This window comes from Plecotus auritus (genome assembly GCF_963455305.1).
Source record: "Plecotus auritus genome assembly, chromosome: 5".
NCBI lineage: Eukaryota > Metazoa > Chordata > Mammalia > Chiroptera > Vespertilionidae > Plecotus > Plecotus auritus.
Window position 1 is genome coordinate 34,644,727 of NC_137776.1, and position 27,165 is coordinate 34,671,891.

Consider the following 27,165-nt stretch of genomic DNA (forward strand, 5'->3'; position numbering starts at 1 on the left):
TTCAAACCCACCACCTGCATTTTGGCTGTCTTTGACTCCCAATGAATTATTTTTAAATTCAGGAAGATTATACAATTCTTCCTAAGCTCTCACATGTCGAGGAACAGATTTATAGGTAAAAGCTAAGTGCATTTGTTCCAAGCGGACACCTGTGTGAACATGCGAGGGTGGCAGTCCATGGCGCTGGAACCTGAAACACAGGTGACATGCTTCTCCATTCTCTTGCTTGCCTGCTGTCTGGAAGGTGAGGCACTGCAGGAAGCTGAGCTAAGACTGCGGGAACACGCCCCAGGCCCATGGAGCAGCACACCTGGGCTGCCCTTGGAGGAAAAGATAAGACCTGAGAAAGTTAAGACCTGGGTGCAGACCTCACAGCTCAACGGGGTGGCAATGTCAGACCTTATTTGCCTCTCCTTCAAAATTCCTATCCCTGTCTTAGGTTGAGGGCAGACAACCCATCAGTAATTATCTATATATATAAAAGCTTAAGCGACTGTTCGACCGTTTGACCGGTAGCTATGATGTGCACTGACCACCGGGGTGGGGTGTAAACACTCAGCGCACAGGCATGGAAACCTGGAACAGACTGATGAATCTCAGAGGGAAGGGGGAGGGGGAAGGGCGGGAAGAGATTAACCAAAGATCTTATATGCATAATGGCCTGCGGGGTCCCGGATTGCGAGAGAGTGTAGGCCAGACTGAGGGACCCCACCGGTGCACGAATTCGTGCACCGGGCCTCTAGTTTAACAGGATGATCCAGGTAGCATTTTTATGTCATCAAAATGGAAGAGGAGCACAATGAAATGAGAACCAAATTCACTAGTAAAATGATTATGTTAAGTCACAAACCACCGAGACAGGCTTTAGGTCGCTCTCTGTTTAGAATGGAGATTGCATTCCTATTTCATGCCAGCAGAGAAATTCATCAATATTCCATCTCTCTGTGGCTGTCACTAGTAAGTAACATTAGTCAGATCAGCCTGCCCAGGATGAATCGGATCCTCCTGGCACCAGCATCTCCAAAACACCTAGCAGGTGTTGATTCAGGAGCAAGGGGCAAATGAAACAATTTGAATGTTTTTCTTTGTCTCATTATTCAAGGTTTCAAAAATGAAGACAATGAGACTCTGGCATGGGAGGGCGTCATGAAAGAAAATTACCTTGTCAAGACCAACACGAAAGCCAACGACGCCTCAGAGGAGTATGTCTATCCTTGGTTTCTGCTCTGCAAGGTGCCCTGTGTACCCAGCTGGCAGAATGTAGGCAGCTGATCTGAGCGACTCTGTAGAGAGAAGTTACAGCCAAGAGCAATTGCACCCAAAGATATTACCCAGGCAGTTGCAGATGGCAAACAGTAAACGTGGGGTCAGCTTTGCAGGGAGGGGCAAACCACCAGCCTGCTGTTCTGATTGCCCTTCTAGGCCCTGGGGAAGGAGTATTTGGAGTCTGCAGAGCAGGGCCCTAGAACCTGGTGACAAGAGTGTAGGCCCCTCTGCCATGGCTGCAGAGGTGGCTTCCGGGAAGACCCTCAGGTAACGGGCAATGGGCATCACCAGGCAGGTGCCACACAGGTAGTTCTGGGATGGAATAGAGACATTAGAAGATGGAAAAACCATTTGGGTGATGTGTTGCAGATTATCCCTGAGAATCCTGGACATCCTTTATGGATCACATGCAGCAGTTATATATGTCCCATAGAACTAGCTAAGCCACTAAGTCCATAGGTGGTCCACAGGTCATGTGCTAGCAGGGCTGCCAGGAGCGTGCCTTTCTTATCATGTGAGCTACATGGGTTATGGTCACATGTCACAAATACTGAGCACTCCAAACACACCTCAAAATTCACTCTAACAAGAATGAGTAAATCTAAGCAGCACATGAATCCCATGTGTGAGCCTCAGCACAACCATTGGGGAGCATGGGACATGTGCTCTTTCTCTCTGAGTGACAAAGCAGATGCTCCAAGCTTTCTCCATTTCCAGAGTCTGAGACCCTGGCTTCAGAAGGGAGGAATGGACCTTATGGGTCGCCTTCCACCACTCCATCCCCACGGGTAGTGTCTATTTGCTGCACTTCTAGCTGGGGTGAGAGTGGAATTCTGCTTTGTTTGGGTGTTAGGGAGAACGTTAAAAAAGGTAACTACAGCTGACGTTGATTTAGTTGGAAATGATCTGTATTTCTGTATTTTTCTCTTTAAAAGACTGGAAAATGGAGCCTAACAGCCCTTTCTCAATCTTTCTCTCTCTCTCTCCTCCCCTTGAAGAATGAGGCATCGGTTTAGACAGCTGGATGCAAAGGTATTGTTTTGTTTATAGTTTGAGAAATACTATTTTTATCTCTGTTATCTTTGAGCTTTCAGCGAGAGGCCAGTGGTTATGGTCCAAAATTAGAGAAGTTTATTTTTAAAAAAGCAGATGTGACTCTGTTCATACTCAGCTTCCCTGCGTAACGTTCCCTGGGTGCTGGAGTGGCCTTGCTTCTCAGATGCATGAATACACATGTGAGCATTAGGCACAGGGAGAGCAGGCCTGGACCTGGCATGACATCCCTTCACCAGGGTATTGGTCAAAGCAGCCCAGACCAGCCTGGCGTCAGGTCAGGGAGGAGAAGACCGCTGCTTGCTGAGGGGCAGTATGTGTGTGCAGGGAGAAAGGACCTTTGGAGATACGCTATTATAGTAATGTATCTTATTACAGCCACTTGTTTTCATGTTGTATTGTTGCTAATTTTTAATTGAGGGGCCAGGAACACTCCTAAGTTATTATAGATGAGTATTGTACACAAATGATCATGCTAGGATGTATATCATGTTTATACCAGCAGGGATCAGAAAATATTTATAGAATATTAAGAGAATGTATGAAACGAGCAATAGGGGATCGTATTCTAAGACCATGTCCATTAGACAGGTGCAATATGTACTATATAGAAAACCTTATGATATATTCGCCTTTCTATATTAAGTACTTATATTTAAATACATTGTCTGCTGCTTCTGTGCCTAGACCACATAGCACATCAAGTTTACTGAGCACCTGCCATGTACTGGCATGGGGCTCAGGGCCATCAAAGCAGACCTGGCCCCTGGCTCCGTGCCCAGACCCTTGTTCAGTGGTCTGGGTGTGGGAGCATTTGCAGGCTGACTTGTGCAGCGTGGGATTGCGGGAACAATTTCCTATGCGGTATTCTCATGCATTCCAGATTGCCTGGTTTGGGGAATACAGGAGATAGGGACTTGCCTAGGTGTTGTGTTTGTAGAGAAAACAGGCTGTTTTTGTTGTTGTGTTGTGCTGTTTTACTTGTGGGTTCACTTGGGTGGCTTTGGCAGGAGCTGACTGAAAGTAGGGGTTGAGCTGAAGCTTCAAAAGCCACTCCTCAGTGCTGACCCTGCTCTGGGGCATAGAATGGCCAGGATGAGGCAACCATGGTCAGGGCAGAGCCTCGGACCTCCTGGACACCCTCTGGGTCTGGGCAGAGGTCTGGACAAGCTGACCTGACTCCCAGGGACCAGGGAGACCTTCCCACCAGTGAGGGTCTGGGCAGGGGCACCGTCAGAGGGGACAATGGACCTGAACAGTGGAGGTTGTGGGAGGTGGGCGCTCAGGAAGTCGTATATCATGAAATCATATTGAAGGCTGTTCACCCACATGTGCCAGCCAGGAGTCTCCGGGGACCTCAGAGAAGTGCTTGTAGATTCTGTCTCCTTAGCATTCCCCTGGCTATGGAGCTCACCCCCTTTGCTGGTTCTGCAAGAAGCCCACCTAGGCCATGCATTCTGTAGGTTTGGGAAGAAATAGACAGGTCCCAGGGAAGACTCAAACTTCACAGCTCACAGAATGGGCCGTCGTCATCCACGGGGTTTAATACCTCTCCCCTCTTCTTGTCTTGCTTCTCTGGCCCCCTCTCTTGTTTATTCCCTCCTCTATCTTCTACGCCTCCTCTTCTGAGTCTTCATTTCATGCAGATAAAATTTAGGGATCATCACTTGTTTCTTTAGTAAGCTCTTGGAACCTTACACCCTACTTTAAACAGCTTATTAAAGCCACTCTACCATCAGTAAACACAGAGTTCTCCTCAAAGCCCCTCTGGTGAATAAAGAATCTCTCCACCTCATTGCTATACCAGAAAACAAGGGCACAGATACCTGTAAGTCTGTAAGTAGGGATCTTACTCCGTCTTCCTTATTTCAGGGAGCCACTAACCCTTACGGTTTCTTTTTGTTCTTTAAAATAGAAAGTTAAATGAAGAGATTGTTACTGAACATAAGCCCAAGTTAAACACAGATCTTCCCTGAGTGAGTGATATAGCAAAGTAGAAGCCAACTGTACACAAATTATGTCTGTAACTTTTACCAGGTGCACAATGATGGCATATAATTTTAAGTGAGATTCGTGCATCTTGTGAAATAAACTTATGAAATATGCATGTATCAAACATAATTTTATTATGCCTTTTACAGAAAGTGTTTTACCACTTATCCTGTTTTTTTGTTTGTTTTTTTTGTGAGGAGGGACAGTTTGCAAAAACTTCATTTATTCGTATTACATATTATTTTTATTAGTATTATTCACATATCAAAGCACAACTTTATTGGTATCTTATAACTGTATTCGTATTTGTTGCGTATAACATTATTTCTAAATATTATTTCTCTGTGTTGTTAAAATCTATTATTTCTATGTAGGAATCACTAGTGATTTGCATTTGAGTTAAACTAATGCTAACTTATGCAAATGGTCATCTGCTAGTGGTGTGAGTTCAGAAAGTAAGCGGTGGACAGGGTCTGAAATATCACGTCCCTTGCTGTCCCATTCCAGGCATGCGCCACACTCACTCATATACACATCTGTTTCACGAAAAAGCTGTAGAGTGGTAATTTAAAATTCAAAGTTGGAAAATCGATCTTAACACCAGTTCTTTTTCTTTCCACCCCCTTCCCCCTACCAAGCTTAATGACCTCAAGGGTCTTCTGAAAGAGATTGCTAATAAAATCAAATAAAACTCATGAACCATAATGGAGAAAATTCTAATAATAACAAGGTAAGTCATTTTAATGGCCTTTTTTTTTTTTTGCTCTGAAAATGAACATATATTAAGACTAATTCAAAATTACGATCTTTTTCTCAGTTATTTTATTTTCACATATTGTCAGATTTGAAAATAATGTGTTGTGTAAAAAACGTAAACAATATTGGGTTATAGGAAGGAACAAGAGGAAACCCCTGGACACACTTCCTGCACTAGCTTTGCTCTCAGGCCAGAGAGTGCCACAGCCAGCAGTGGGCTCATGTACTCTTCCGGATGTTTTAAAAGCACTGGCAACCCAGACAGCTATTTTGGTATTCAATGAATCAAGGTCACACTGTTCTGAGACTTGGCATTTTTTTCCTTTCTTATCTCTATATCATGGATGTCTTTACAGATTAGTGCCTAAAAATGCACCTCCTTGTCATGACCCATCATTTATGTTTGCTGCTGTGGGACATGCAAATGTCTGTGTCTTGATTGTTTTGCTATCAGCAAATAAGTATTGATCACCTTTTACTACCAAGCATGATCTAGTAAGGCATTCAAGGTTTTTAGCAATAAACATGAAATTTGATTAACTGGCCAAGTTGAATCCAAGGCTTTGCTCTCTGGTCTTCCCATTGGCTTTCATTATGTTTTCCCATTATCTGTCCAGATTCTGAAACCAATGCTTAAAATGGTGTTGGGGACACAAAGACCTAGGAAAAAAGCAACGGGCATTCCATTTGAGTAGATTTTGTTTTTGAGAAAGTGAGTTGTAAAGAATGGAAATCCACAGACTCACTTCCCTGCCTCCTTCCCTCCCTCCCTGCCTCCCTCCCTCCCTGCCTCCTTCCCCCTCCCTTCCTCCCTTCATCCCTACCTCCCTTTCTCCCTTCCCTTAATATTTATGAAGTGCCTACTAAGTGCTGAGAGAACTGTGCCAGGACCTGTGCTGAGGCGCAGACACTGAGTCCTGCCTACACATTAAGTCCACTGTAGAATTTCTATCCACTGAGTGACTGTTATAGGGTAATTGTGACCATCAGGTCTCTTTCAATATATCTGGACACTGAATACTTTCCCTTGAGTTCTGACAACTGTAGATCATGTTAACAAACCCTCTATTAGGGGAGACTTTGTTGGAATAAGATTAATGCATATTTTATGTCATCGGGAAGGCAGATATAGCCTCCCAAGTTGCTCAAGAAAAGGAAACTTTGCATGTTTAGGAAGAACGTATTTCAACTCTTTCATAATGGTGTTAAATGAAAAAAATATTTTACCTTATAATAAATTATAATTTGAGTTTTGGAACATTTGTCATTTTAAGTTATGATCTGATATATTTTTTAAAATCAGGAAGAGATAAAATAATTATAGTGATTTTTAAAAACCATAGAGGTGAATTAATCAGAAAAGATTCCAAAACGAAACGTGTATATCCATGTCTTACAACCCTGATCTCCACATCTCTCATTCTTTTCCAAACGTGTTGACTGTGAGTAAAATGAGAAAACAGACTGGCTTCTCATGAACTTGCCCTTATTACTTAATGAATGACTGACTTGGGAGAAGGACTTCCCTTCATTTCCGTGTGACCCTCCGTGAAGGAAGGAGGATGAGAAGAGCATATGAGGAAACAGAGGACCCGTTCATTCTTGACCACTGTGTCTTTTGGAACAATGAATTGGGTGTGTCCAGTTTTTTGGTAGACTTTTTTCTTCTGGATATAAGATCCATTTTTTTTTTTTTGGTTTGTTATCTGTCTGGCATATCCCTAAGGCGTTCACTGAAAATGCAGTTTTCTAGGCAACCAGCTACATGCTGTAAAGTGTGATTCTTCTTGTGTCTCCTTGGTATCTCTCTCTCCTGAAGGGTGACAGTAACTCTCCTTGGGCAGGGACAGGGAAGAGAAAGCCAACCCAGGTGGGGGTGATCTGACAAGTGGAGATAGGACAGGAGCGGACACTTGTGAGCAGGTCTTTACCCATTGGCTCATCTGGGCTCTTCCTCCCTGAACTAGCCTTTGATCCAGTGACTCACAATGAAATAGCAGACAGTTGTATATATATTTCTTTCTCCTGCACTGAGGTTGAAAGGAAGTAAGACCCAGGGTGAGAGGAAAGCCATTTGTTTTCTCATAGCTTTATACTTAGGACCTGAGGATCACGGGGAGGGATGGTCACTGGAAATTGATGAATCCCCACACAATAATCCACTGGTTCTTGCATTTGCTGCACTGAAATTCTAGTTCAGTGAAAGAACTTGACGTTCCTTTGGGAGTCATCATAAAACATCATTTTGATAATTACCGCAGTTCTTAACTTTATTGCCAACGCATCCTTTTATTTATGCAGAAACCGCCTAGCAGGTACAGTACTTGGGGACTTCCTGGGTCTTCACCCAGACAGAGGGAGCCTGGCCATTTGGCCCTGCCCTCACTGGCAAACTGGCAAAATTTGTACCCACAACCAGCACGTTACCAATATATTTGGAAGCAAATTGTATCCTGAGAAGGTAAGTGGGGAATTCGTTCTCCACACAGTGTTCTTTCTTTGTTCCCACAGACCTCTGAGTGGAAAAGACACAAGGAGGCTGAAGAACCCCTTTGTTACTGAATGAGAACTGCTCAGCTGGGGGGTCTTAAGCACCTGTGTGCTTGAACCTGAAGATGAGACGTGTGATGGACTTCACTGGAGAAGGTGGAGATGAAGGAAGACCACCCCTATAGTGCTCCCCTGAAGGCTGCCTGTTACCTCGGGGCCAGCACTTGCTATTGATGGTTTCAAAGTCTGCTCCCTCTTCTGCCTATACTCCCACGTTGGCCACGCCTGTCCTAGGAGAATGTGCCTCCTCAGAATAGTAGTCTGGCCATGCTTTCTTTCTATATCTGTATGGCTACTTCGTTGATCTCCAATCAATTCTCCGTTATTTTCCTTTTTGTATCATGTGACTAATTCGTTGGCATATTGTGAAAAGTGTCCCAAACCAGGTCACATTTTAAAACATGCCATTGCAGGAAGACCCCACTCTTCCCAGGAAAAACTGTTTCCTCGCCTCATTCAGCTTTTTATCTCAAAGGGGTGGCAAAGCTGCACCCTTCCCTCTCACTCACCTGAAGTCCAGCCAAAGGAAGCACCCCGTTCCTGACAATGTGCAAATCACCCCAAAATGGAGCTTTGAGAGGCACCTCTGCTTTTCACTGGGTGCTTCCCTCTCTCCTCTTACGTATTATTTTCCCATTAAAAAATAATTCATGGGTATTATAGAAAATTTAGACTACATGAAAAAGTAGGAAAAATATAAATAATCCCACTACCTAAAGATAATCACTGCTACCATTTCAGGAGGCTTCTCCAAGTCTATTCCTATGCATGTTTTATCTCTCTTTAAAATTTTACATAATGTCATTATGCCATATATACTATTTCATATAAGCTTTTATCAAAGATGTTTTCTTATAGCTGTGGCCTTCTTAAACACTACATTAATAATGGCATAATATTCAGCCTCTAATGAGTCCCACAGTGTTGGTCACCGAAGGCTGGCTCCAGTTGGTCAGTGGGATGAACATCTCTGTGCGTGAATCTTGCTGCCACTGCGGAAATTTCCCATGGCTAGATTCCCACGAATACGTATTGATGATCAAACCACTTACAAGGCTTTTTCATAAATGCACAGCAAATAGGAATTATTAACTTGAGTATAAGATAGGAGATATGTGAACCTAGAGCTCTTAACATAAAATATTATATTTAATCTTTAGGAAGAAGCCAATGTGCTTATTTAAATATTACGCATGGTGAAGGCACTGGTAGAGAATTGGTGAGAATATCTTATTGAACAGGCCTGTTCCCAGCTTTCTCTGGAACAGGTGGTATTGTCACCCCAAAGAGATGGGCTGGCAGTACATAAGGCAATTCCAAATGCCCATAGTTAGTTTCCTCAGCTTTGAATAGACTATAAACTCAGTGGCTAAAGAAGAAAATCTTAGAAGGAAGCTATTAAAAGATAATCTAATTAGAAAAACTACAAAAGCATGAACCAAATGAAAGAAACAAAACAAAACTGTTTTCCTTTTGTCTGGGCAGCATACTTAAAATGACTTCCCAGCATGCATGCTGCTTGCAGGAAGGAGCACAGATAACAGCAGTCTTTGTACTTCAATCCCATTAATGGCCTAAAAGGGAATCTGTCAATAGGGTCGATCAATTCATGGTTTTGGACACTGAAAATTGACAGGATCAAATTTACATGACAAACATGGTCAATGAATGGCATTTTGGAGATTTCTCTGTGAGAGAATGCCACTTTCATTTCACCATGGCAACTAGAACCTCTGCTTTTTTCTGAAGCCACGGAGAGGAGGCTTATGTCATCTCCACACTAACCGGAATAATAAGGCACACAGCACTGCATACGATCGCGCAGAGAGAACCCACAGTCCCAGACCCATACCCGCAGTTCAAGTAGGAACTTCGAATAAAATCAGTACATTAAATTGAAAACCTCCCAGAAGACAAAATTTAGCACAACTCTTGGCTGATCCCCTTAAATTAAGCATTTGTCCATATTTTCATATTTCCACTGGCTGAGTTTTTGTTAGTTTAACACAGGCCTATGTGTGTATCACCACCAGCAGCTAGAGAAGGTCTCTGTTGACACTGACATCAGAGCTTGCTCAATGCTCAGAATTCACTCCTGTTGGAACGAGAGGGGTGTTTGTTGTAGCGTGGCTTGTCCAGCAGGTGTTTTTGCAGGGCCAGTCTGTGTTTTTTGCATAAGAAGTCACTCTTTTCGGTGTCGCGCATGAAAATAGCGCAGGTATTGAAGTGCCTCTAATCCAAGGTGCTGCCTGTGTGTGGTCCTAAAAGCGCCCTGTGTACCTGTCCATGGCCACTGATAGTCCAGCTTGGTTTCAATGAGTGGGTTAATGAATTAAATAATGGAGGAATTGTCATGTGTTGTTCTTGTCATTCTTTGAGAGTGAAAAAAAGAGAATTCCTTAGTTTGTTCAGATTTATTTCTGTAGGGACTTGGTTCTGGTGACTGGAGCTGACTTCTCGAAGCAGGGGGCTTGATGAATGCAAGCCACGGTCCCCGTGGCTCTGGTTCCTGCCAGCACGACCAGGTTTGCCCATGGCCCACCTTTTGTCACTCCAGTTAGGCCCCCACCTGTAGCCCAAGGTCTCCAGCTTCACTGACCCAGAGCCACACCCCTGCCCCCACCCCTTAGGCATGCCTGGCTATTGAGGCAACAGGGGTCTCCTGCAGGCTCACAACAGGTGATGTCCATTGTTCCCAGCCCCAGGCGATGATGAAGCGGGGTCCCCCTGCTCCTAGGCCACATTTGCTCCAGGGAGGGTTGGGGACCTCTGTGTGTCATTCCTCCCACCCACCCTGCTTCTTCTCTGTCCTCCTGGGACTGAACCTTGTGGTCGTCATGGATACACTCCCTGCCTAAGCCTCTGTTTCAAAAACAAAAAGCTCAGAACTGGGGCTCTCAGCCGCGCTGGATATGGGAGGTGAGCATGCATGCCCTCTGACCCCAGTCCAGGCATGAGTAGATGAGCCCTTATTCTCTGAAGATGGAAATTGTTGGGAAAAACAGCCTTAGGTGGCCTCTCCAGGCACTGCTCAGACCTGAGACACTTCTGAAGCACAGTTGGTTTAGGATCAAGCTGGGGCTTTGGGGGCTGCACGAACACATTCATAGCATCATTTAAAAATAAACGTCCCCCCTACCGAGCTCTTGTTTGACAAGGAGGAATTTCCTCGTCTAGTAGGTGCTGTGCCAGGATTCAGAACTATGGGACCCTCAGTAGGTTTTCTAACGGGTTGCAGGGCCGGGACTCAGAACTGTGGGGCACAGTGGCCGGCTGAGAATCCCAGCTTTGCTGTTTGCTTTACTAGTCTTTGTCTTGCTGAATTTTGAGGTGGGGGAATGGTGTTTGCAATGATTTTGTGTGGATGAAAGGGAAATTCCAGTGCTCACTTGCCTTCTTGATTTCAAATCAGTATGAAGGAGCTAAGAATGCTCCAAACCCTGACTCCCCAGGCCTGTGGTCACTGGCCCCCAGGAGGCTAGAAGCCAGGAGTCTGTCCCTGCCTCCTCCATCCTCTTTTCCCCAAATGTCTCCCCTTTTCACTCCAGTGCTGGCAAATGGCTCTGATGTCTGGTCAGTTTTTCTCGGAGATGAGTGAGGAATAAAAGAGAAACTGGCCTCTGGGTTGATGGAGAGAGCTTTCACCTCCAATTTCACCGCTCGTGTCCTCCGGACAAGCCTCCTGATTGAAGTAATACCACTGCAAAGTGGAAATCGTCCTCGGCTCCCTCTGCTTTGCCAGAATCTGCTGCACTCGGGGATTATTCCAGAAACAGGCTTCCTTTCAAGCTGCGCTGTCAGCTTCGTTCAGGTGGATCGGGCAATTTATGGAGCTGAGCCACGTGCCTTCAGCGACCCAGAACTGAAGACACTGGGGAGTTCCCAGCTCTGGGCCAGGGCAAGGGGAGGTTGCGGGGGGCAGGCAGGGCTTCTGCACCCCCTCGGGTTTCCCTGACAGCCCACCTCCCCAGGGAGGCCCAGGCACAGCACATCAGCCTCCTCTGCTCCCTGGGGGACCCCCTCCCCTCACATCAGACCCACAGCCCACTGTCCTTGGAGTGTCAGGAAGCAGGAGAATCTCCTTCCACAGGAGAATTGTTTCCAGGCCGGGAGGATGATTTTCCTTCCATTCACAGGAGCTCTCTGCCTTCCAGCCCCAGATTCCCGGACACGGTCCCTTCCTTTTTAAGGTTTCCTCTTCAGATCCTCCTGTCATTGACAGTTTCTCCCCCCAGTAAACAGAGAGGAGGCGTTCCTGTTCCAACGGGGAGCGCATTTGACTTGAATGAAGCACTTTGAGCTCAGAGAAGGAAGAAGCATTCTCTTTCACCGAGCACCCGCCTCTGTATCCACGGTGCCCGGATTAATTCTCGGTCCTTGTGTTCTCAGTGGACACCCGCAGGTGAGAAGTGTCCCTATACTGCCCTCGCTAGAGAAAGGACCAGTGGAACTAACCCACTGCCCAGGCTGTGCCCTCTGAGTTGCTCGGATTTTGCCATCCCTGAACAAAGGAAGGCTGAGCTCACCTGTGCTCAGAACCCCCACGGGCCTTCTCTTCCTGGCCATTTGGGTCACGGTGTATTTCTGTGAATGTGACAGGGACTCAGGGACAGACATGAAATGATGGTGGTAGTGATTTTCCTCCCCCTGCCAGCTGCCCAGGGAAGATTCTGGCTTGGTTCACAGGCCACTATTTCTGGTGGGGATGGTCCTGGTGATGGGATTATGAGGGAACTTATTTTTTGCCAAATAGATATAAGCAATAACGTTGTGTGTCACCTTTAGACATTGTCCTTAAGGAGAAGAGGCTCCTCCTTCTTTGTTCTTTCCTTCAGCAAGCTGCATGAAACAAATTGTGATGGCTGGAGCTCTAGCAGCCATTTTGGGCCATAACGACAAGAATATCCTGAAGGAATCTAGGTTCCTGATAGCTGGGGAGTCATCAAATAACACCGGAATGCTTATCATTACACTTTTTTTTAAAAATGTGAGAAATAAGCTTTTATTTTATTTAACCCAATATTGGATTTTTGGTCACATGAAGATGAAGCTGATTCAAACTGATCCTTTCTTTGCTTTGCTAATTCCCTTGTTTTGGTGGAGGACATCCTTTTATCAGTCATGGATGATCAGGAAATAAAAATTACTATATGTATTCCAGGCATAAAGGGTTTCTACAGGAAAGAAATTATTAAATCATTACTTCACAACTTTAATCAAAAGTAATTCCAAATGCATTAAATAATTAAAATGTAAAAAGGGAAATTATACTAGAGGCCCGGTGCACTAAATTGATGCATGGGTAGGGTCCCTAAGCCTGGGCAGCAATCAGGGCTGATTGGGGCCTTATGGCTGCTGGCTGGGGCCTCCCTTCCCCGGCTGCCAGCCAGGGCCTTCCTTCATTCCGCGCTGCCCCTTGGTGGTCAGCGTATGTCATAGTGAGCAAGCGGTTTCCCGGTCGAACTCCCACAAGGACAATTTGCATATTAGGCTTTTATATATATAGATAGGTAAATATTTATGTGATTTTAAACTGGAGGAAGATTTTCTAGAGATGACACTAGAAGAAACAAAAAAAAATTCAGTGGATTTAAAACAAAAATAATAATTTTTATAGGACATACAACACCAAACACAAAATTAAAAAATAAATTAAAATGAATAGGAAGCCATAGTTAAAACTCGGGCTGCTGATCAAAAGTTCTTGCCTTTCACCAGGGTTTCCCAACCTTAGTACTGTTGAATTTTTGGCAGGATAATTCTTGGTTATAGGGCTCTGTCCTGTGCACTGTAGGATGTTCAGCAGCATCTTTGGCTTCTACCCACTAGATACTCAGTAGTACCCTCTCCTCTAGTTGTTGATGAGCCAAAATGTCTCCAGAGGTAGACACATGTCCTGAAGGCAAACTCACCCCTGGTTGAGAATCACTGCTCTACACCTGTGGTTCTCACACTTGAGTCTGCATCAGAATCACTTGGAGGACTTGTCAAACCCAGATGGCTGAATCTTCTCCCTAGGGTTTCTGATGTAGCAGGTCAAGGGTGGGTTTGAGACTTTCAGGTGTTGCTGAAGTTGTGGGCCTGGGGACCACACTTTGAGCACCTCTGGTACTACTTTGCTTGCAAATACACATGTCATCCCCTAAAAAAAATAAAAGTAATAATAATAATATTGACATTTCCAGTACATGGAAAGGTTGGGACTACAGGCAATCAATGTATATTTTGACAGTGGAGTTCATCAGTTTAGAAACCATGTTAGCACAAAAAATTGGAAGATAGCTGTAAAATTTGTGTTTTACAATCAGATAAAGACTTAGTTTACATTTGCTCCAAGCTTAGTGATTTTTCTTCAGTGATATTACTGGAGAGATGAGCAAAATGAAAAGAAACAAGAGAAATTATATTGATGATCGCAAAGAATCTTATTAGTTTACTAGAGGCCTGGTGCACGGATTCCTGCACCGGTGGGGTCCCTCAGCCTGGCCTGTGCCCTCTCTCAAGCTGGGACCCCTCAGGGGATATCGGAGAGCCGGTTTCGACTCTCTGCAGGCCAGGCCAAGGGACCCCACTGGTACATGAATCCATGCATTGGGCCTCCAATATGCACATAAGATCTTTGGTTAATCTCTTCCCACCCTCACTCCTTCCCCCTTCCCTCTGAGATTCATCAATCTGTTTCTGTTTCCATGCCTGTGGTTTCTGCTCCTGCGTTGAGCATCTGCCCCCTGGTGGTCAGTGCACATTACAGCTACTTGCCGGTCGTCTGGTCACTTAGGCTATATATATATATACTAGAGGCCCGTTGCACAAAGAGATTCGTGCAATAGGCCTTCCTTCTCTTGGCTTCCAGCACCGGTTTTCCTCCAGCACCTGGGACCCAGGCCTTCACTCCGGCTGGAGTCTGCCATCTTCGTCTTCGCTGCAGACTCTGGCTGGAGTCTGTCATCTTCGTCTTTGCTGTAGACTCTGGAGTCTGCAGTTGTGTCTTCGCTGCAGCACTCCGCTCCTGTAGATCCCTTTGCCCCCGCCCTCCCTCTCATAGCAGGCGTCCTGCCCCACCTGGCCACTCCACGCCTGGAGCAGCAGGGCAGCTGCCATCTTTGGCCTTCTAATTTGCATACTCACTCTGATTGGCTGTGGGTGTAGCAGAGGTATGGTCAATTTACATGTTTGTCTATTATTGGGTAATATATATATATATATATATATATATATATGTATATTCATTTATTGAATGATATTAGGAAGATCATTTAATTATAATTTCTTAATTATTTTCTAATATAGATGATATGGATGTCCACCCATCTTTAGTAGACCTTTTGCTAATTGCTTGTTAAGCTTCCTATTATAAATTTTATATACATTCCCAGGGACTATGTAAGTAAAAACTATACAACCCTCTTCACTTAGTGCCACATAATTTTAATATCTTAACTAAACAATTTTTGTTGGAACAGCAGAAAACTGCTGGAATGAATGCCATACAGTTTCTGCAGATAGAAACAAGAATAATGAAAGAAATAATTATGGCCTGAATTTCAATGGATGGCTTACATTTAATCTTCTAGGTTTAGCAGACGTGACAGAACTCAGCAGAGGTGTTTTCAGATCATCACTTTTTAGCACCAGTGAGCTACAAGCAAAATCAATAGTCCTGTGCTAGCAACATTGTTTTATTGTTGTCTCCTTAATCTCCTCTACTCTTTTGCAATTCCTTTTATTATTACTGCTCATTTAATGAGACCCTGGAGTTTGGAGCCAGGTGGTGTCGATAGTTAAATCTGGAAGACTCTAATGGAATTGAGTTCAAACCAGGTTAAGAGTAATAGAATTACAAATCTTCAGTGGTCTTCATCTCATAGCACACCCTTTGTGCAACTTCTATACACCAGAAATTACTGCAGGCTGCAAACAGAAAGACTTGGATTAAGGTTCAGAGAGACTAGGTGTGCGCATTAATTAATTAATTAATTAGTTAATTAATTATTCAACAAATATTTAATTATGTTCCTATCTGGGTGTTGCAGTATTGTATACACAGGACAGGCATGGTCTCTGCCTCATGGAGCTTATAGTCTACTTGAAGAGAAAGATAATATCAAACAAAAAAGCAAGGTCACAACAGTGATAAGTGCTAGGGAGGAAGAAGTAGGAGCTGAAAGGCAGGAAAGATGATGTTAGGTGGGTGGTCAGAGAGGCTCTCTGAGGAGGTGCCACTTAAGCAGAGACCCAAAGGCTGGGAAGGAACGGAGTCGGGGAAAGCAAGAAAAAAAAGCCACTATTACTTGTTGGAAGAAATAATGTGTAAAAGGCTATGGCATGGAAGTCATTCGGAGTCCCAAAGAACTTCAAGGACACCTGTATGTCTGGATCCTAGTGGGGGAAAGAGGGAGGTCTAAGATGAAGTCAGAAACTACTGGAGAGCTGCATGGGGTAAAGGGCATTTAGACACTGAGATTATCCAGGTGAGATTTTAATACACCTTTAACACACCTCACTCATGTGCTGATGAGTGAGACTTACAGAAAGAACACCTTTGGGTTCAGAGCAGTAAATATGTGTGGTCCAGTGAATATGTGAAGTCAGAAGCATGATTTTGAACTTGTGCAGAGGGCAGGCAAAACAGAGGCGATATTTTAATTAATAAAGTTGCTTTATGTAGCAGCAATAATATAAAATTTGCATCATGGCACTTTCGATAAGACACATCTGTCATGTTTAATCTACCCAGAATCTCTTCCTCCTCCTCCTCCTCCTCCTCCTCCTCCTCCTCCTCCTCCTCCTCCTCCTTTTCCTCCTCGTACGCAGCCATGCCTGGCCAGCCTCTGGTGAACATTACTGTACTACACCTTGTGCCCTCCCCAGTGGTTTCCTTTCTGTTCTTTCTTCTTGGCCTGAGTCTCCACCTCTCCTGTTGGACGCCTCTGCATCCATCAAGGCCTAGATCAAGAGACACGTGACCACCTGGGAACTGAGGTCAGGAGAAGTGAGTGAATGGCCAGTGTCCCCACCATCTCCAGGCTTCTTATAGCAATTTATGCTTCCAGTGTCGGCACTTACATTTGCGTTGTTTAAGCAGGTGAGCTAGATGATTAGTTCATCTAGACATCCTCTACAGTAATTATTGTTGCCTTAAACCTAGCAGATACCAAGAATACTTACTGAATTGAATTCTTACCAGCAGTTACCATTTGTTGAGCAATTAATTTTCCAAGCACTCTTTCAAGGGTTTGTGATTTAATCTTTATGTGATGCTTAATTTTATGTGCCAACTTGGCCATGGTGCCCAGATATTTGGTCAGACTTTATTCTGAATGTTTCTCTGAAGATATTTTTTAGATGGGATTAACATTTAGATCAATAGACTTTGAGTAAGTACATTAGTCTCTATAATGTGGGTGGACCTCATCCAGTAAGTAGAAGGCCTTAATATACAAAGACTGACCTCCCCTGAGCAGGAAGGAATTCTGCCAGCAGATGGCCTTTGAACTTGAGCCGTAACTCTTCCCCGGGTCTCCAGCCTGCTGGCCCACTCTGCAGATTTTGGACTTGCTAGCCTCTGCCATTGTGTGAGCTGATTCATTAAAATGTATGTGTATAACTTATAAACATAAACATTTATATATAAACATAAGCATATATAAACATAATATATATGTTATGTTACACATACACACACACACACACACACACACACACACACACACATATATATACATACACTGAGTGGCCAGATTATTATGATCTCTGAACGCATAATAATCTGGCCACTCAGTGTATATCCTATATAATAAAAGGCTAATATGCAAATTGTCCCCTCAACCAGGAGTTCGACCAGCAGGCAGGCCGGCCAACCGCCCATGTCCCCTCCCCCTGGCCAGGCTGGCCAGACCCCACCCATGCATGAATTCATGCACTGGGCCTCTAATATATAATTAGTGGCCAGATTATTATTCATTCAGAGAGCATAATAATCTGGCCTCTGAACCAATATCCTATTGGTTCAGTTTCTCCCTGACTAATCATATAACTTACATCTAACCATTTCTATCTATTTTATAGATAAGGAAGTTGAGGCTCAGAGGTGTTGGGTCCCATGACCAAGGGTCCATTCCTGACAAGTGTGGAGCCAAGAAAGTCCAGGTCTTCCTAAACCCCAGCACAATACAGCTTCTCTGCGTGAATTCTAAGAATGAGAACGCGAGGACCTGCATGTCACTCAAACTATATATGCTCTCAAGTGTCTCTTCTTTTTAATAGTTCACGAGCGACCTTGGGATTTTGTAGTGCACAAGAACCACCAATATGCAGACACCATTCTGCCCAGGAGAAGTGCAAAAATGCCCATTGGCAGAGAAGGCTGGTCCTTGCTTGGCATATTTAAGTCCTGTAGATTAAATTATCTTCTTTGCCGTTATAATCCCCAGAAATGCCTTGAAAGAACCACACACCTTTCATAAACAGTCAACTGCAAGATTTTTAGGAACATGAGAGGGGACTAAACCGACAACAATCGAAAATGAAGTTTTATTGAAAATAAAATATACCCCCTCCCTCCAAAAATGGAATGAAAACAAAGAGAAATAAGCTGTGCATGTGGCTGAAATTAAAGTAGAGAAAAACAAACAGCGCGCACGAAGCCCTGAGCCTCTTGCTGTCTTTTGCCGTGGGCTAAAGTCCCAGGTTGAGGTCGCAACTTCAAAGTGGCCTGGCACCTTTCCATGGGAAAAAGCAGCGGTAAATATTCACCCTGGATCAACTGTTTCTGGTTAAGCTCCAGGCTGCCCCAGTCAGAGAGAGCAAACTGGGTCACACCGATAAAGAAAGGGCCGCTCTCAGAAGGACGTGCTGTCCTCTGATGCGTAGAGACACTCTCCGGGGCTCTGAGTGAAAATTCTTCCCACACAGAGAAGATGGCGCTGAAGACATTATTGGTCATGACTGTTCTTGTAATGAGCAACTGGTCCTGTGCAGGTAGGTAGGGAACTCAGCTCCACTCAGTCTGGGGCGGGGGGCGGGGGGCGGGAAGGGGGTCCTGGCCCGTACACCTGACACCTGATCTCACTGTGTCCCGCCTGCTTGCGTGCCCAGGTTTCCCGGTGTATGACTACGACCTGGCCTCCCTGCGGCAAGCCCTGCGCGCCTCGGAGGCAGAAGTGAATGCTCGGTCCCTGAGCCCGTATTTGTTCCGGGCATTCAGAAGCTCCATAAAAAGAGTAAGCGCACAGCGCCTCTCCTCCACGCCGCTTGCTACTGCTTTCTGCCTTTGTTCTTTGGTCAGGGCATTGGGTACACTTTTTTATATTTTTTCAGGTTAAAATGATAATAGCTAGTCGTCTCTTTCAGACAATTTTTGGCAGAGGAAGGATTTAATTAAGATTCTGTCATAGACTCTCGAGTCTCGCTGGCCCCATTGCCCGTCTCCAGACGGTTCCTGCTGAGCATCCTGCCTTTGTAGCCTGTGTCCCCATGGCTCCTCTTGAAATCCTTTATTAAGAACTTCTCATTTATTAGAAATGAGGCCTTTTCAAGTTCAGCAGTTCTGCTTCTAATATTTATTGGAAATAAATCCCGGCTTTTGAGATAAAAAAAACAAAAACGCCCTTCCTTTGTCAGTTTAGTAGGAGTCTGTTTCCTGTTAGCTTTGGAAGTAGGGAAAGATGAATTTTCTTGGGTTTCCTGTGCCTAAGTCTGTGACAGGCAAAGAAGGAGAAGCAGATATATCCTTCAAAGGAAATGAGAGTGTGGGCAGCAAGTCGCCTCCCCCTTCCCTGTCCCCAGGGGATTTGATCCCCTAAAGGGTTCCTGTGCAGAGAAGGGCAGAAATGCCTCAAGTTGGTTTTGGTGAAGGTGGGGGGTGGGACAGGTTCTATGAATTACAGGCCACATGGGAGGGAATGGAGGTGCTCCCTCAGTCTGCCTGCTCGCGTCTCCCATGCTGGCTGGATGCCGCCTTCGCTCACGCTTAGCTTGTTCCCTCTGAAGCATGAAGAGCATGTGGCTCATGGTTTCTTAGCCCCAGTCTCCAAATACACCATGGTCATCTTGGCCCTTCTTCTTCAGAAAATGGCTCTGTGTCCCATTTCCAGAGTCCCAGGAAATGAATCGAATTGTCCCAGTTGTCTTTTCTAATTGGGCCATAGGTCATGAAGACTATGGGCTATGCTTCAGTTAGGAGTGCAGCCCAGAACCAGCTGTTGTGGCCAGAAAGGGGACACGTGGCCTGGATGTCGTGCTGTGGGGTCAGTGTGAGATGCGTTCCTTGCACACTGGCTCTGTTGGCTGTGGTGTGGGGAAATCTATGTCCTCTTGCCAACCTGCAGATGAACAGTTTAAATTTGCTTGTAATTTAGCTGTGCTCACGACAGAAGAAAGCAAGGGCTTAATTAAATGATTAAGAGCATGAGGACAGGTCCTGAGAGAGTCAATTATGGACACCATGGAAGTCTGGCCTGGGGAGATGAGCTGGTGTGAGGCAGAGCCACCCAGCGCACATTCTGTCATGTGACCATCTTGGTACGGACCTGAGCCCAACACACATGCACCTGCAAATCAGCAGACTTAACATACGCGTGTGTGTGATCCTTAATGAGTTCATAATTAGGTGATGTCCCACCGCATCCTGTATGCTGCTGTTCTGTCTGGAAGCTGCCTATTCTTGCCTCTCTCTGGACTTTTCTGATTATTCAAATTCATTGGACAGGCGACAGTCACTACGCCCCTTCCACAAAAACTTCACATGTCCATGAATTACTGCCAAAGGACCCTGAGTGTCGAAATTTGGAGTTACAAATAAATTTTAGTGAGTGGGAAAATTTGCAAATATGGAACCTGTGAATAATGAGGATCAATTATACACGTAAGTCATTAGACACAACACTTCCGTTGGAGTTAGGACCCTGAAGAGCTGGTTCCGTCTTCCCCCTGAAGTACTGTGTGCCTTTGGCAAAGCACCTTTCCTCTGGGCCTGAGCAAGAGGGCATGAGACCAGGTGATGGCTGAGATGACTGGTAGCTGTTTTTACTGGCAGAAGATTCCGTAATGTTTTCTCCCTGTGCAGGGAGAGACCGTGCTAACATTGTGAATTTCAGAAACTCATCAGTGGCAAACTGATGTTTTGTTTTTGTGAAGGTCAATGTTCTGAGTGAGAACAGCTCGAGCTTGGATATAGAATTCAGCGTTCGAGAGACCACATGCAGGAGGGATTCTGGCGCAGACCCCGCCACCTGTGACTTCCAAAGTGGCTACTACGTGGTAAGTGTGGTAGCAAGGGCCACCCTCATCCCCACACCCGCCCAATCCCACAAACTAACACGAGGCAGCACCTCGTCTTCTTCCATGATTGTCACAGCAAGAGCTTGGCTGTTGCCTGTTGGCCGGCCACACTGGGAGGCACTAAGTGTGTCCATGCTGTATTCCCCGGATGGGGGCAGTGTTGCCCAGTGGTTGAGGACTTGAGCTCTGGGTTACATGGTCCTGAATGATCCTGGCAAATTATTTAGCCCCTGTTGCCTCAGTTTCCTGCTCTTTAAAATGGGGATAGTGATGATTCCAAGCAAAGGGAATACAACGAGGCCAACACCAAACAAAAATCCCAGAGACATTTCAAATTCTACTTACAATAATTTTAAAGCACTACACGTGAGAGTCACATTCTTTTGCAGTTGACTGTTGTGTAATATCTGTCTCCCCCACTAGCTCGGACTCCATTGGGAATAAATGTCAGGAATAAATGTAGGACCATGCATGTTTGGTTTGTATCCCCAGTGTCCAGAACATGGTCCCATACTTGGTTCGCACCCATGGGCTGCACCATCAAACCAATGGTTGCTTTCCAAGGCGTTTGCAATGACATGTACGTGTTCTCGGGCTTTTGTTACACTATCATTTTATGTCGGGGTTGCTTTACAATGATGTAAATTCTGAAAAGGAATCCTTTGTTTTGAGACTTTTCACCAGGAGTATTTTACAAAGGACCCCAAACCCCAAGTGTCAGAGCAAATGAAATCTGGAGCCAAAGGAGAACCTTGGGGTTCTTCTCACTTCTTTTTGTTCAAGTGGGAAAGGCTTCAGGGCAGCCCCTCAGTGCTCATGCGGGAACGTCTGCTTTCCTGGGATTCATAATGTATCAAATGCCTAAGGGATATTTAAATATTTCATTTTTCTCCTTAGGTATTGAGAAACGTTCATTTTGTAAAAACAAAATGCCTCTGTGAATTTTTCCTTTCTGTCTGCGTCATTTTGTCCAGCCCTACCGTATTCCTGATTTCTTGGACAGGTCTAACCCTCTGTGAGCTGCTGGAGGTACAGCTCATTGCTTTGCATTTTCCAGCCAACAGCCTCTTGCAGAAGCACCGTGTGGATGTCTGCCGAGCAGGTGCAGGACGTGTGGGTTCTTTGCCGCTGGTCCTCCAGCTCCGAGTCGGACAGCAGCGAAGAGGTATGACTGGGCCTTGGTGTCCATCAGGACAGCTCCTCGTAGGGTCTGTGTGAGTCTGTGACAGATTGCTTTATTAGTGTAGTCGGAACATCACCCAGGTATGGGCAAGCAGAGCTCTGCTTGCTCAGCTGGATTCTTTCTTTTATACCTACAACCTTATTTTCAATACCTCTTACTTCCTCCAGCTTATCCTCTGTCTGTCTGCATCTGTCTATTCATCTGTCTATCTATCTATCATCTGTCTATCCATCTATATCTATTTCTATCTCTCTGTTTCCCCAAGATTTGTGAAATTAGCAAATCTTCAAAGTTTTAGACTTAAGTATGCACTCACTGGTCCTGTGGTTCAGTGGAACAAAGAGGGACATTTTTGCTGGACCAGAGGTCAAAATTATTTGCCAGCTCTGCAGTCTAGGTCAGGATACCTAACCATGATCTGTAGCTTCTTCATCTTAGTAAAGGAATAAAGACCACCTGATAGGTTGTTGACCGAACCAGGGAGGGATGGGCAAGGAAGATCAGGTCTCGCATCTGGTACATGACAGGTGTGTAGTGAATGGCAGGACACACTCTTTCCTTCAATCACATTGAAATTAATTTGCATGTTGTTGATTTGCATAATGTTGATGTACTTGTTGAATAAATTTTTAAAACTGAGGAAGAAATGGTCAGGGATATGTTTGACTCTAACTAGGGTAAAAACATAACTGTTACATTATTTGTTTATTCATAATGGGATAATATTCTTGAAGGTGTTTTAAAAACATTTCTACCAGTGTACAACTGATATTTTTATTTATCTACTCATATTTTTATTCAATTTTTCAAGATTTAAGTTTATAGTGAAAATTACATTAAAAGAGTATACAATTTCAACTTCAAAAATTATACATAAAAAGTAAGATTCTCATATTATTAACATACTCATGCTTTAAATATTTTGTTTGGAAGTCCATCTTATTTACATATTTATATTTAGTTTTTTAAATTTGTTTTTCAATTATAGTTGACATATACTGTATTAGTTTCAGGTGTACAACATAGTGACTAAACATTTATATAACTTACAAAGTGATCACTGGATAAGTCTAGTATTATTTATGAAAGTCTGTTTTAGGATTAGGAAGTAATGAAAGAGGTGATGAGAACTCCTGTTATGGGGGTGGTGTTACTGGCACAGGCAGAACTTTTCCCGTTATTAGGACCTTTTCCCACACACTGTTTAGTTGAGCATAAACTTGTGGCTTGATCTTGTTCACACTGGCTACTTTTGAGGATCAATACCCAGGTATTTCTGGGGCAATTGCCCCAGAGTCCTATTCCCTTGGTGATATGACAATACCAAGGGCCTCCTTTTCTAGACTTCATTAAAGTATCTAGAAAGTCAGATATGTTTTACAGTTCACACAGTCACATGCTCACTGCTCAGCTAGCCCAGAAGTGACAGGGGCCATGAATACCATTTCACCAGCATTTTGTTGGAACTGATTTTGTGGTTTCTGTGGAGAAAGCTAGAGAGATAGTGAGGAGCAAGACAAGCATAGTTCTGGCCCTTGTGGAGTATATAGATGAGTCTGGGTGATGTCTGTTAAGCAGGGGTGACCAGGCAAGTATTGGGGAGCACGTAAAAGAGGACAGATTAGTGTTTCCCGGGCAGAGAGAGCTTCCCTGGGAGCTGATATTCAACCTAAGAACTGGAGGGTTGACATCAGGACAGAAGGGACAGGAGGTGGAGGGGAGGGTGAAAAGAAATTCCAAGCAAAAAGAGATCATGAGGGAGTTCCCTGAAATAGGATAGAAGCTGGTAGATTAAAACGGACAGAAATTCATGACTGGAATGAGCAAAATGCAGAGAGAGGTGTGGGAGTGGGGCTGGACAGGACCACAGCCAGTTCAAGATAAGCCTCATTGGTCATGTTGAGCATCCCTGGCTGATCATAATGGCAATTGGGCTATTGAGGGGTTGTAAGTAAGGCAGTGACAGAATAGATGAAGAGTAGATTGGAACTAGCTAAGAGTAGATGGGGGCTAGGCAGGACAGCTGAGCAATAATGCTGCCTGGGATTGGGAGTTAGTAGTGAATGTTGAGAGAAAGGGATTCTAGTTTATTCTATGATCTTTGACACAATTGAAATTAATTTAATAAATGGTCCTCTAAATTAACCCCTCCCTCTTCCGTGTCTGACTTGGGAAGTTGATTTTGATTGTTTGGGCAACCCACAACTCTTCTTTTTTTTTTTTTTTAAATATTCTTATTGATTTCAGAGAGAGGAAGGGAAAGGGAGAGAGAGATAGAAACATCAGTGATGAGAATCATTGATTGGTGGCCTCCTGCACTCCCCCTACTGGAGATCAAGCCCACAATCCAGGTATATGCCCTGACCGGAAATTGAACCATGACCTCCTGGTTCATAGTTCAATGCTCAACCCCTGAGCCATATGGACTTGGCATCACAAATCTTCCTATTTTCAGAGTGAAGACACTCACTGTTCTCCCGTCCCACATTTTGTAAGAAGACACTGACATTAAGTTAAGTTAGCTCCTGAAACAAACACAATTTTTACATAAACTCTCAGGTTGCTTTTCCTAGAAGATTAGGAGATTGAGATTGTTAAGAATTCTGAGCCAATTTTAAAAAAAGAATTCCTTAAAAAAAAAAGAGAGAATTCCTTAAATTAAAAAATGCTGCAATTCAAAAGAAAGAGAAGAAAGCAGATGGAGTTTAAAGTAATTCCTGGAAACTCTGAAATAGATTTCTTACACGATACAGAAAAAAATTAGAAAACAACTGTTAACCGTTTTTCAGTGAAATAAATGGTGATACTACAAACATGAAAGATGATAGACTAGATGAATTTAGACATGGAACAAATAAACCATTGTTGGAAACAGGAAATAGAAAAAATAAAAGACACACGAGTCATGAAAATAAATACTATTTGACAAACATGTAGAATATAAAAGAATTTCCAGGAAAAGGAATATGATGTAAAGAAAGATTTAACCATGGAGAATAAGGCTGAAAAAATTCAAATTATTATAAATAAGGATTTAGATTAAATGGAAAATATCTGGTAAGAAATGGCCTTGAATATAAGAAATTTGGATTTTCCACTACATAATTTTTTTATATATATATATTTTATTGATATTTTACAGAGAGGAAGGGAGAGGGATAGAGAGCTAGAAACATCAATGAGAGAGAAACATCGATCAGCTGCCTCCTGCACACCTCCCACTGGGGATGTGCTCGCAACCAAGGTACATGCCCTTGACCGGAATCGAACCTGGGACCCTTCAGTCCGCAGGCCGATGCTCTATCCACTGAGCCAAACCGGTTTCGGCTCCACTACATAATTTTTAAAAGCATAAAAGCTGTAAAGACATTTGAGGAAATAAATGTCTAAATTTGCTAAAAAGTCTCCTCTCCTTAATCAAATAGATATTTGAATCATAGATAATCTGTGTTATTTTTTTCATTTTAAAGGAGAAGCGTGTAGGTCTCTACATGGTGCATAGAACTCAGCCAATCATGTAACGGTGCAGTTGTCAAGAATGCAATGTTACACCTGTAAGTGGGTGATTGAACTTGACTTCAGACAAATCCTTCTCATTTGGAGTGGAAGGGAAGAGGTCTATCTAAAGTATCAGCCAAGGGAGAAAATAGTCCAAAAGGGAGAAACTGAGGAAGAATAACTGAACAGAAATTCTGAGCTCAGGGGAGGAGATGTGACAGGCGCTTCATTTATTTACTGTCTTTCATTTCAAGAGATAGAAATTCAACTAGAGGTAGCCTGAGCTGAAATAAGACAATTTCATGGTCACATTCCCATAAAGCAGTGGTTCTCAACCTTTCCAATGCCGCGACCCTTTAATACAGTTCCTCATGTTGCGGTGACCCCCAACCATAAAATTATTTTCGTTGCTACTTCGTAACTGTAATTTTGCTACTGTTATGAATCGTAATGTAAATATCTGTGTTTTCCGATGATCTTAGGTGACCCTGCTAGCAGTTCTCAATCTGTGAGTTGCCACCCACAGGTTGAGAACCGCTGCTGTAGAGCCTAAGACCATCAGAAAACACAGATATTTACATTACGATTCATTAACAGTAGCAAAATTACAGTTACGAAGTAGCAACGAAAATAATTTTATGGTTGGGGGTCACCGCAACATGAGGAACTGTATTAAAGGGTCGCGGCATTAGAAAGGTTGAGAACCACTGCCATAAAGGAAAGGGAGGAGTTGACCTCAGGAGCAACTCAATTTAGGCACCTTCAATACTATGTGTGCCACATTAATTTTCTCCTTCTCCCTTTCCCTTCCCCTCCAATGCCTCTCCTTTCCCCTCCCTTTCTCATTGCCATGGCCTTTCTTGGTGTAGCAGGAAGCAAGGCTACCCGCTACTCCACATTTAGATCCTTTAAACTTAGAGGAAAAAGGAGTATTTCTCTTAGACTCCAGTGGGAGATACCTTTGGCATTATTTCCATTTGCCTGGCTTAATCGTGTGTCTCTATTTTTTTAAAAATACCACCTATATTGAGATATAATTCACATACTGTACAGTTCCCCCCTTTCTGTGTGTATAGGTCAGTGGTTTTAGTATATTCACAAATTGTACAATCATCACCACTCTCTAAACCCAGAACATACGCACCGTCTCAGAAAGAAACCTCTTAGCCATTAGCAAGTCATTCTGATCCTCATTGCTTCCTGGAAACAGCCACTCATCTCCCTCCGGTGTCTATAGATTTGCCTATGCTGGACATTTCACATGCGTGAAATCATACAATATGTGTTCTTTTATGACTGGCTTCTTTCACTTAGACTCATGTTTTGGAGGTCCATACCTGTTGTAGTATATGCAAATACTTAATTCCTTAAATTGTTGAATAACAGTTCCCTTTTTGGATATTACAAACAATGATTCTATGAGCTTTCATGTGCAGGTTTTCTATAATTTAATGTATTGGGGTTACATTGGTTAATAAAATTATATACTAGTATACACATGTATTTTTAAAATATGTTTTATTGAATTTTTTAGAGAGAGAAAGGGAGAGGAGAGAAACATCAATCAGTTGCCTCCCACATGCACC

General features: G+C 43.8%; 2 protein-coding genes across 8 annotated transcripts in view; both read left to right on the forward strand.

Moving 5' to 3' along the window:
- The window catches only part of TRPM8 (transient receptor potential cation channel subfamily M member 8), a gene marked incomplete at both ends in the record, with an annotated part of 56,775 nt that extends 51,775 nt beyond the window's left edge, over positions 1 to 5,000 (forward strand). The window contains 3 exons of the mRNA XM_080670132.1: positions 1,103 to 1,202; positions 2,265 to 2,298; positions 4,950 to 5,000. Coding sequence (XP_080526258.1) covers positions 1,103 to 1,202; positions 2,265 to 2,298; positions 4,950 to 5,000 — 185 coding nt within the window. The remainder of the gene's footprint in view (positions 1 to 1,102; positions 1,203 to 2,264; positions 2,299 to 4,949) is intronic.
- Positions 5,001 to 18,323: 13,323 nt separating this feature from the next.
- SPP2 (secreted phosphoprotein 2) overlaps positions 18,324 to 27,165 on the forward strand; it is a 37,499-nt gene continuing 28,657 nt past the window's right edge. For all 7 annotated transcript variants that reach the window (XR_013960663.1, XR_013960664.1, XR_013960665.1 and 4 more), the window contains exons 1-4: positions 18,324 to 18,597; positions 18,715 to 18,839; positions 20,755 to 20,877; positions 21,956 to 22,063. Coding sequence is in view for 3 of the 7 variants with exons in the window: in XM_080669605.1 (XP_080525731.1) it covers positions 18,537 to 18,597; positions 18,715 to 18,839; positions 20,755 to 20,877; positions 21,956 to 22,063 (417 nt within the window). In the remaining 4 variants the exon portion in view is untranslated. The remainder of the gene's footprint in view (positions 18,598 to 18,714; positions 18,840 to 20,754; positions 20,878 to 21,955; positions 22,064 to 27,165) is intronic.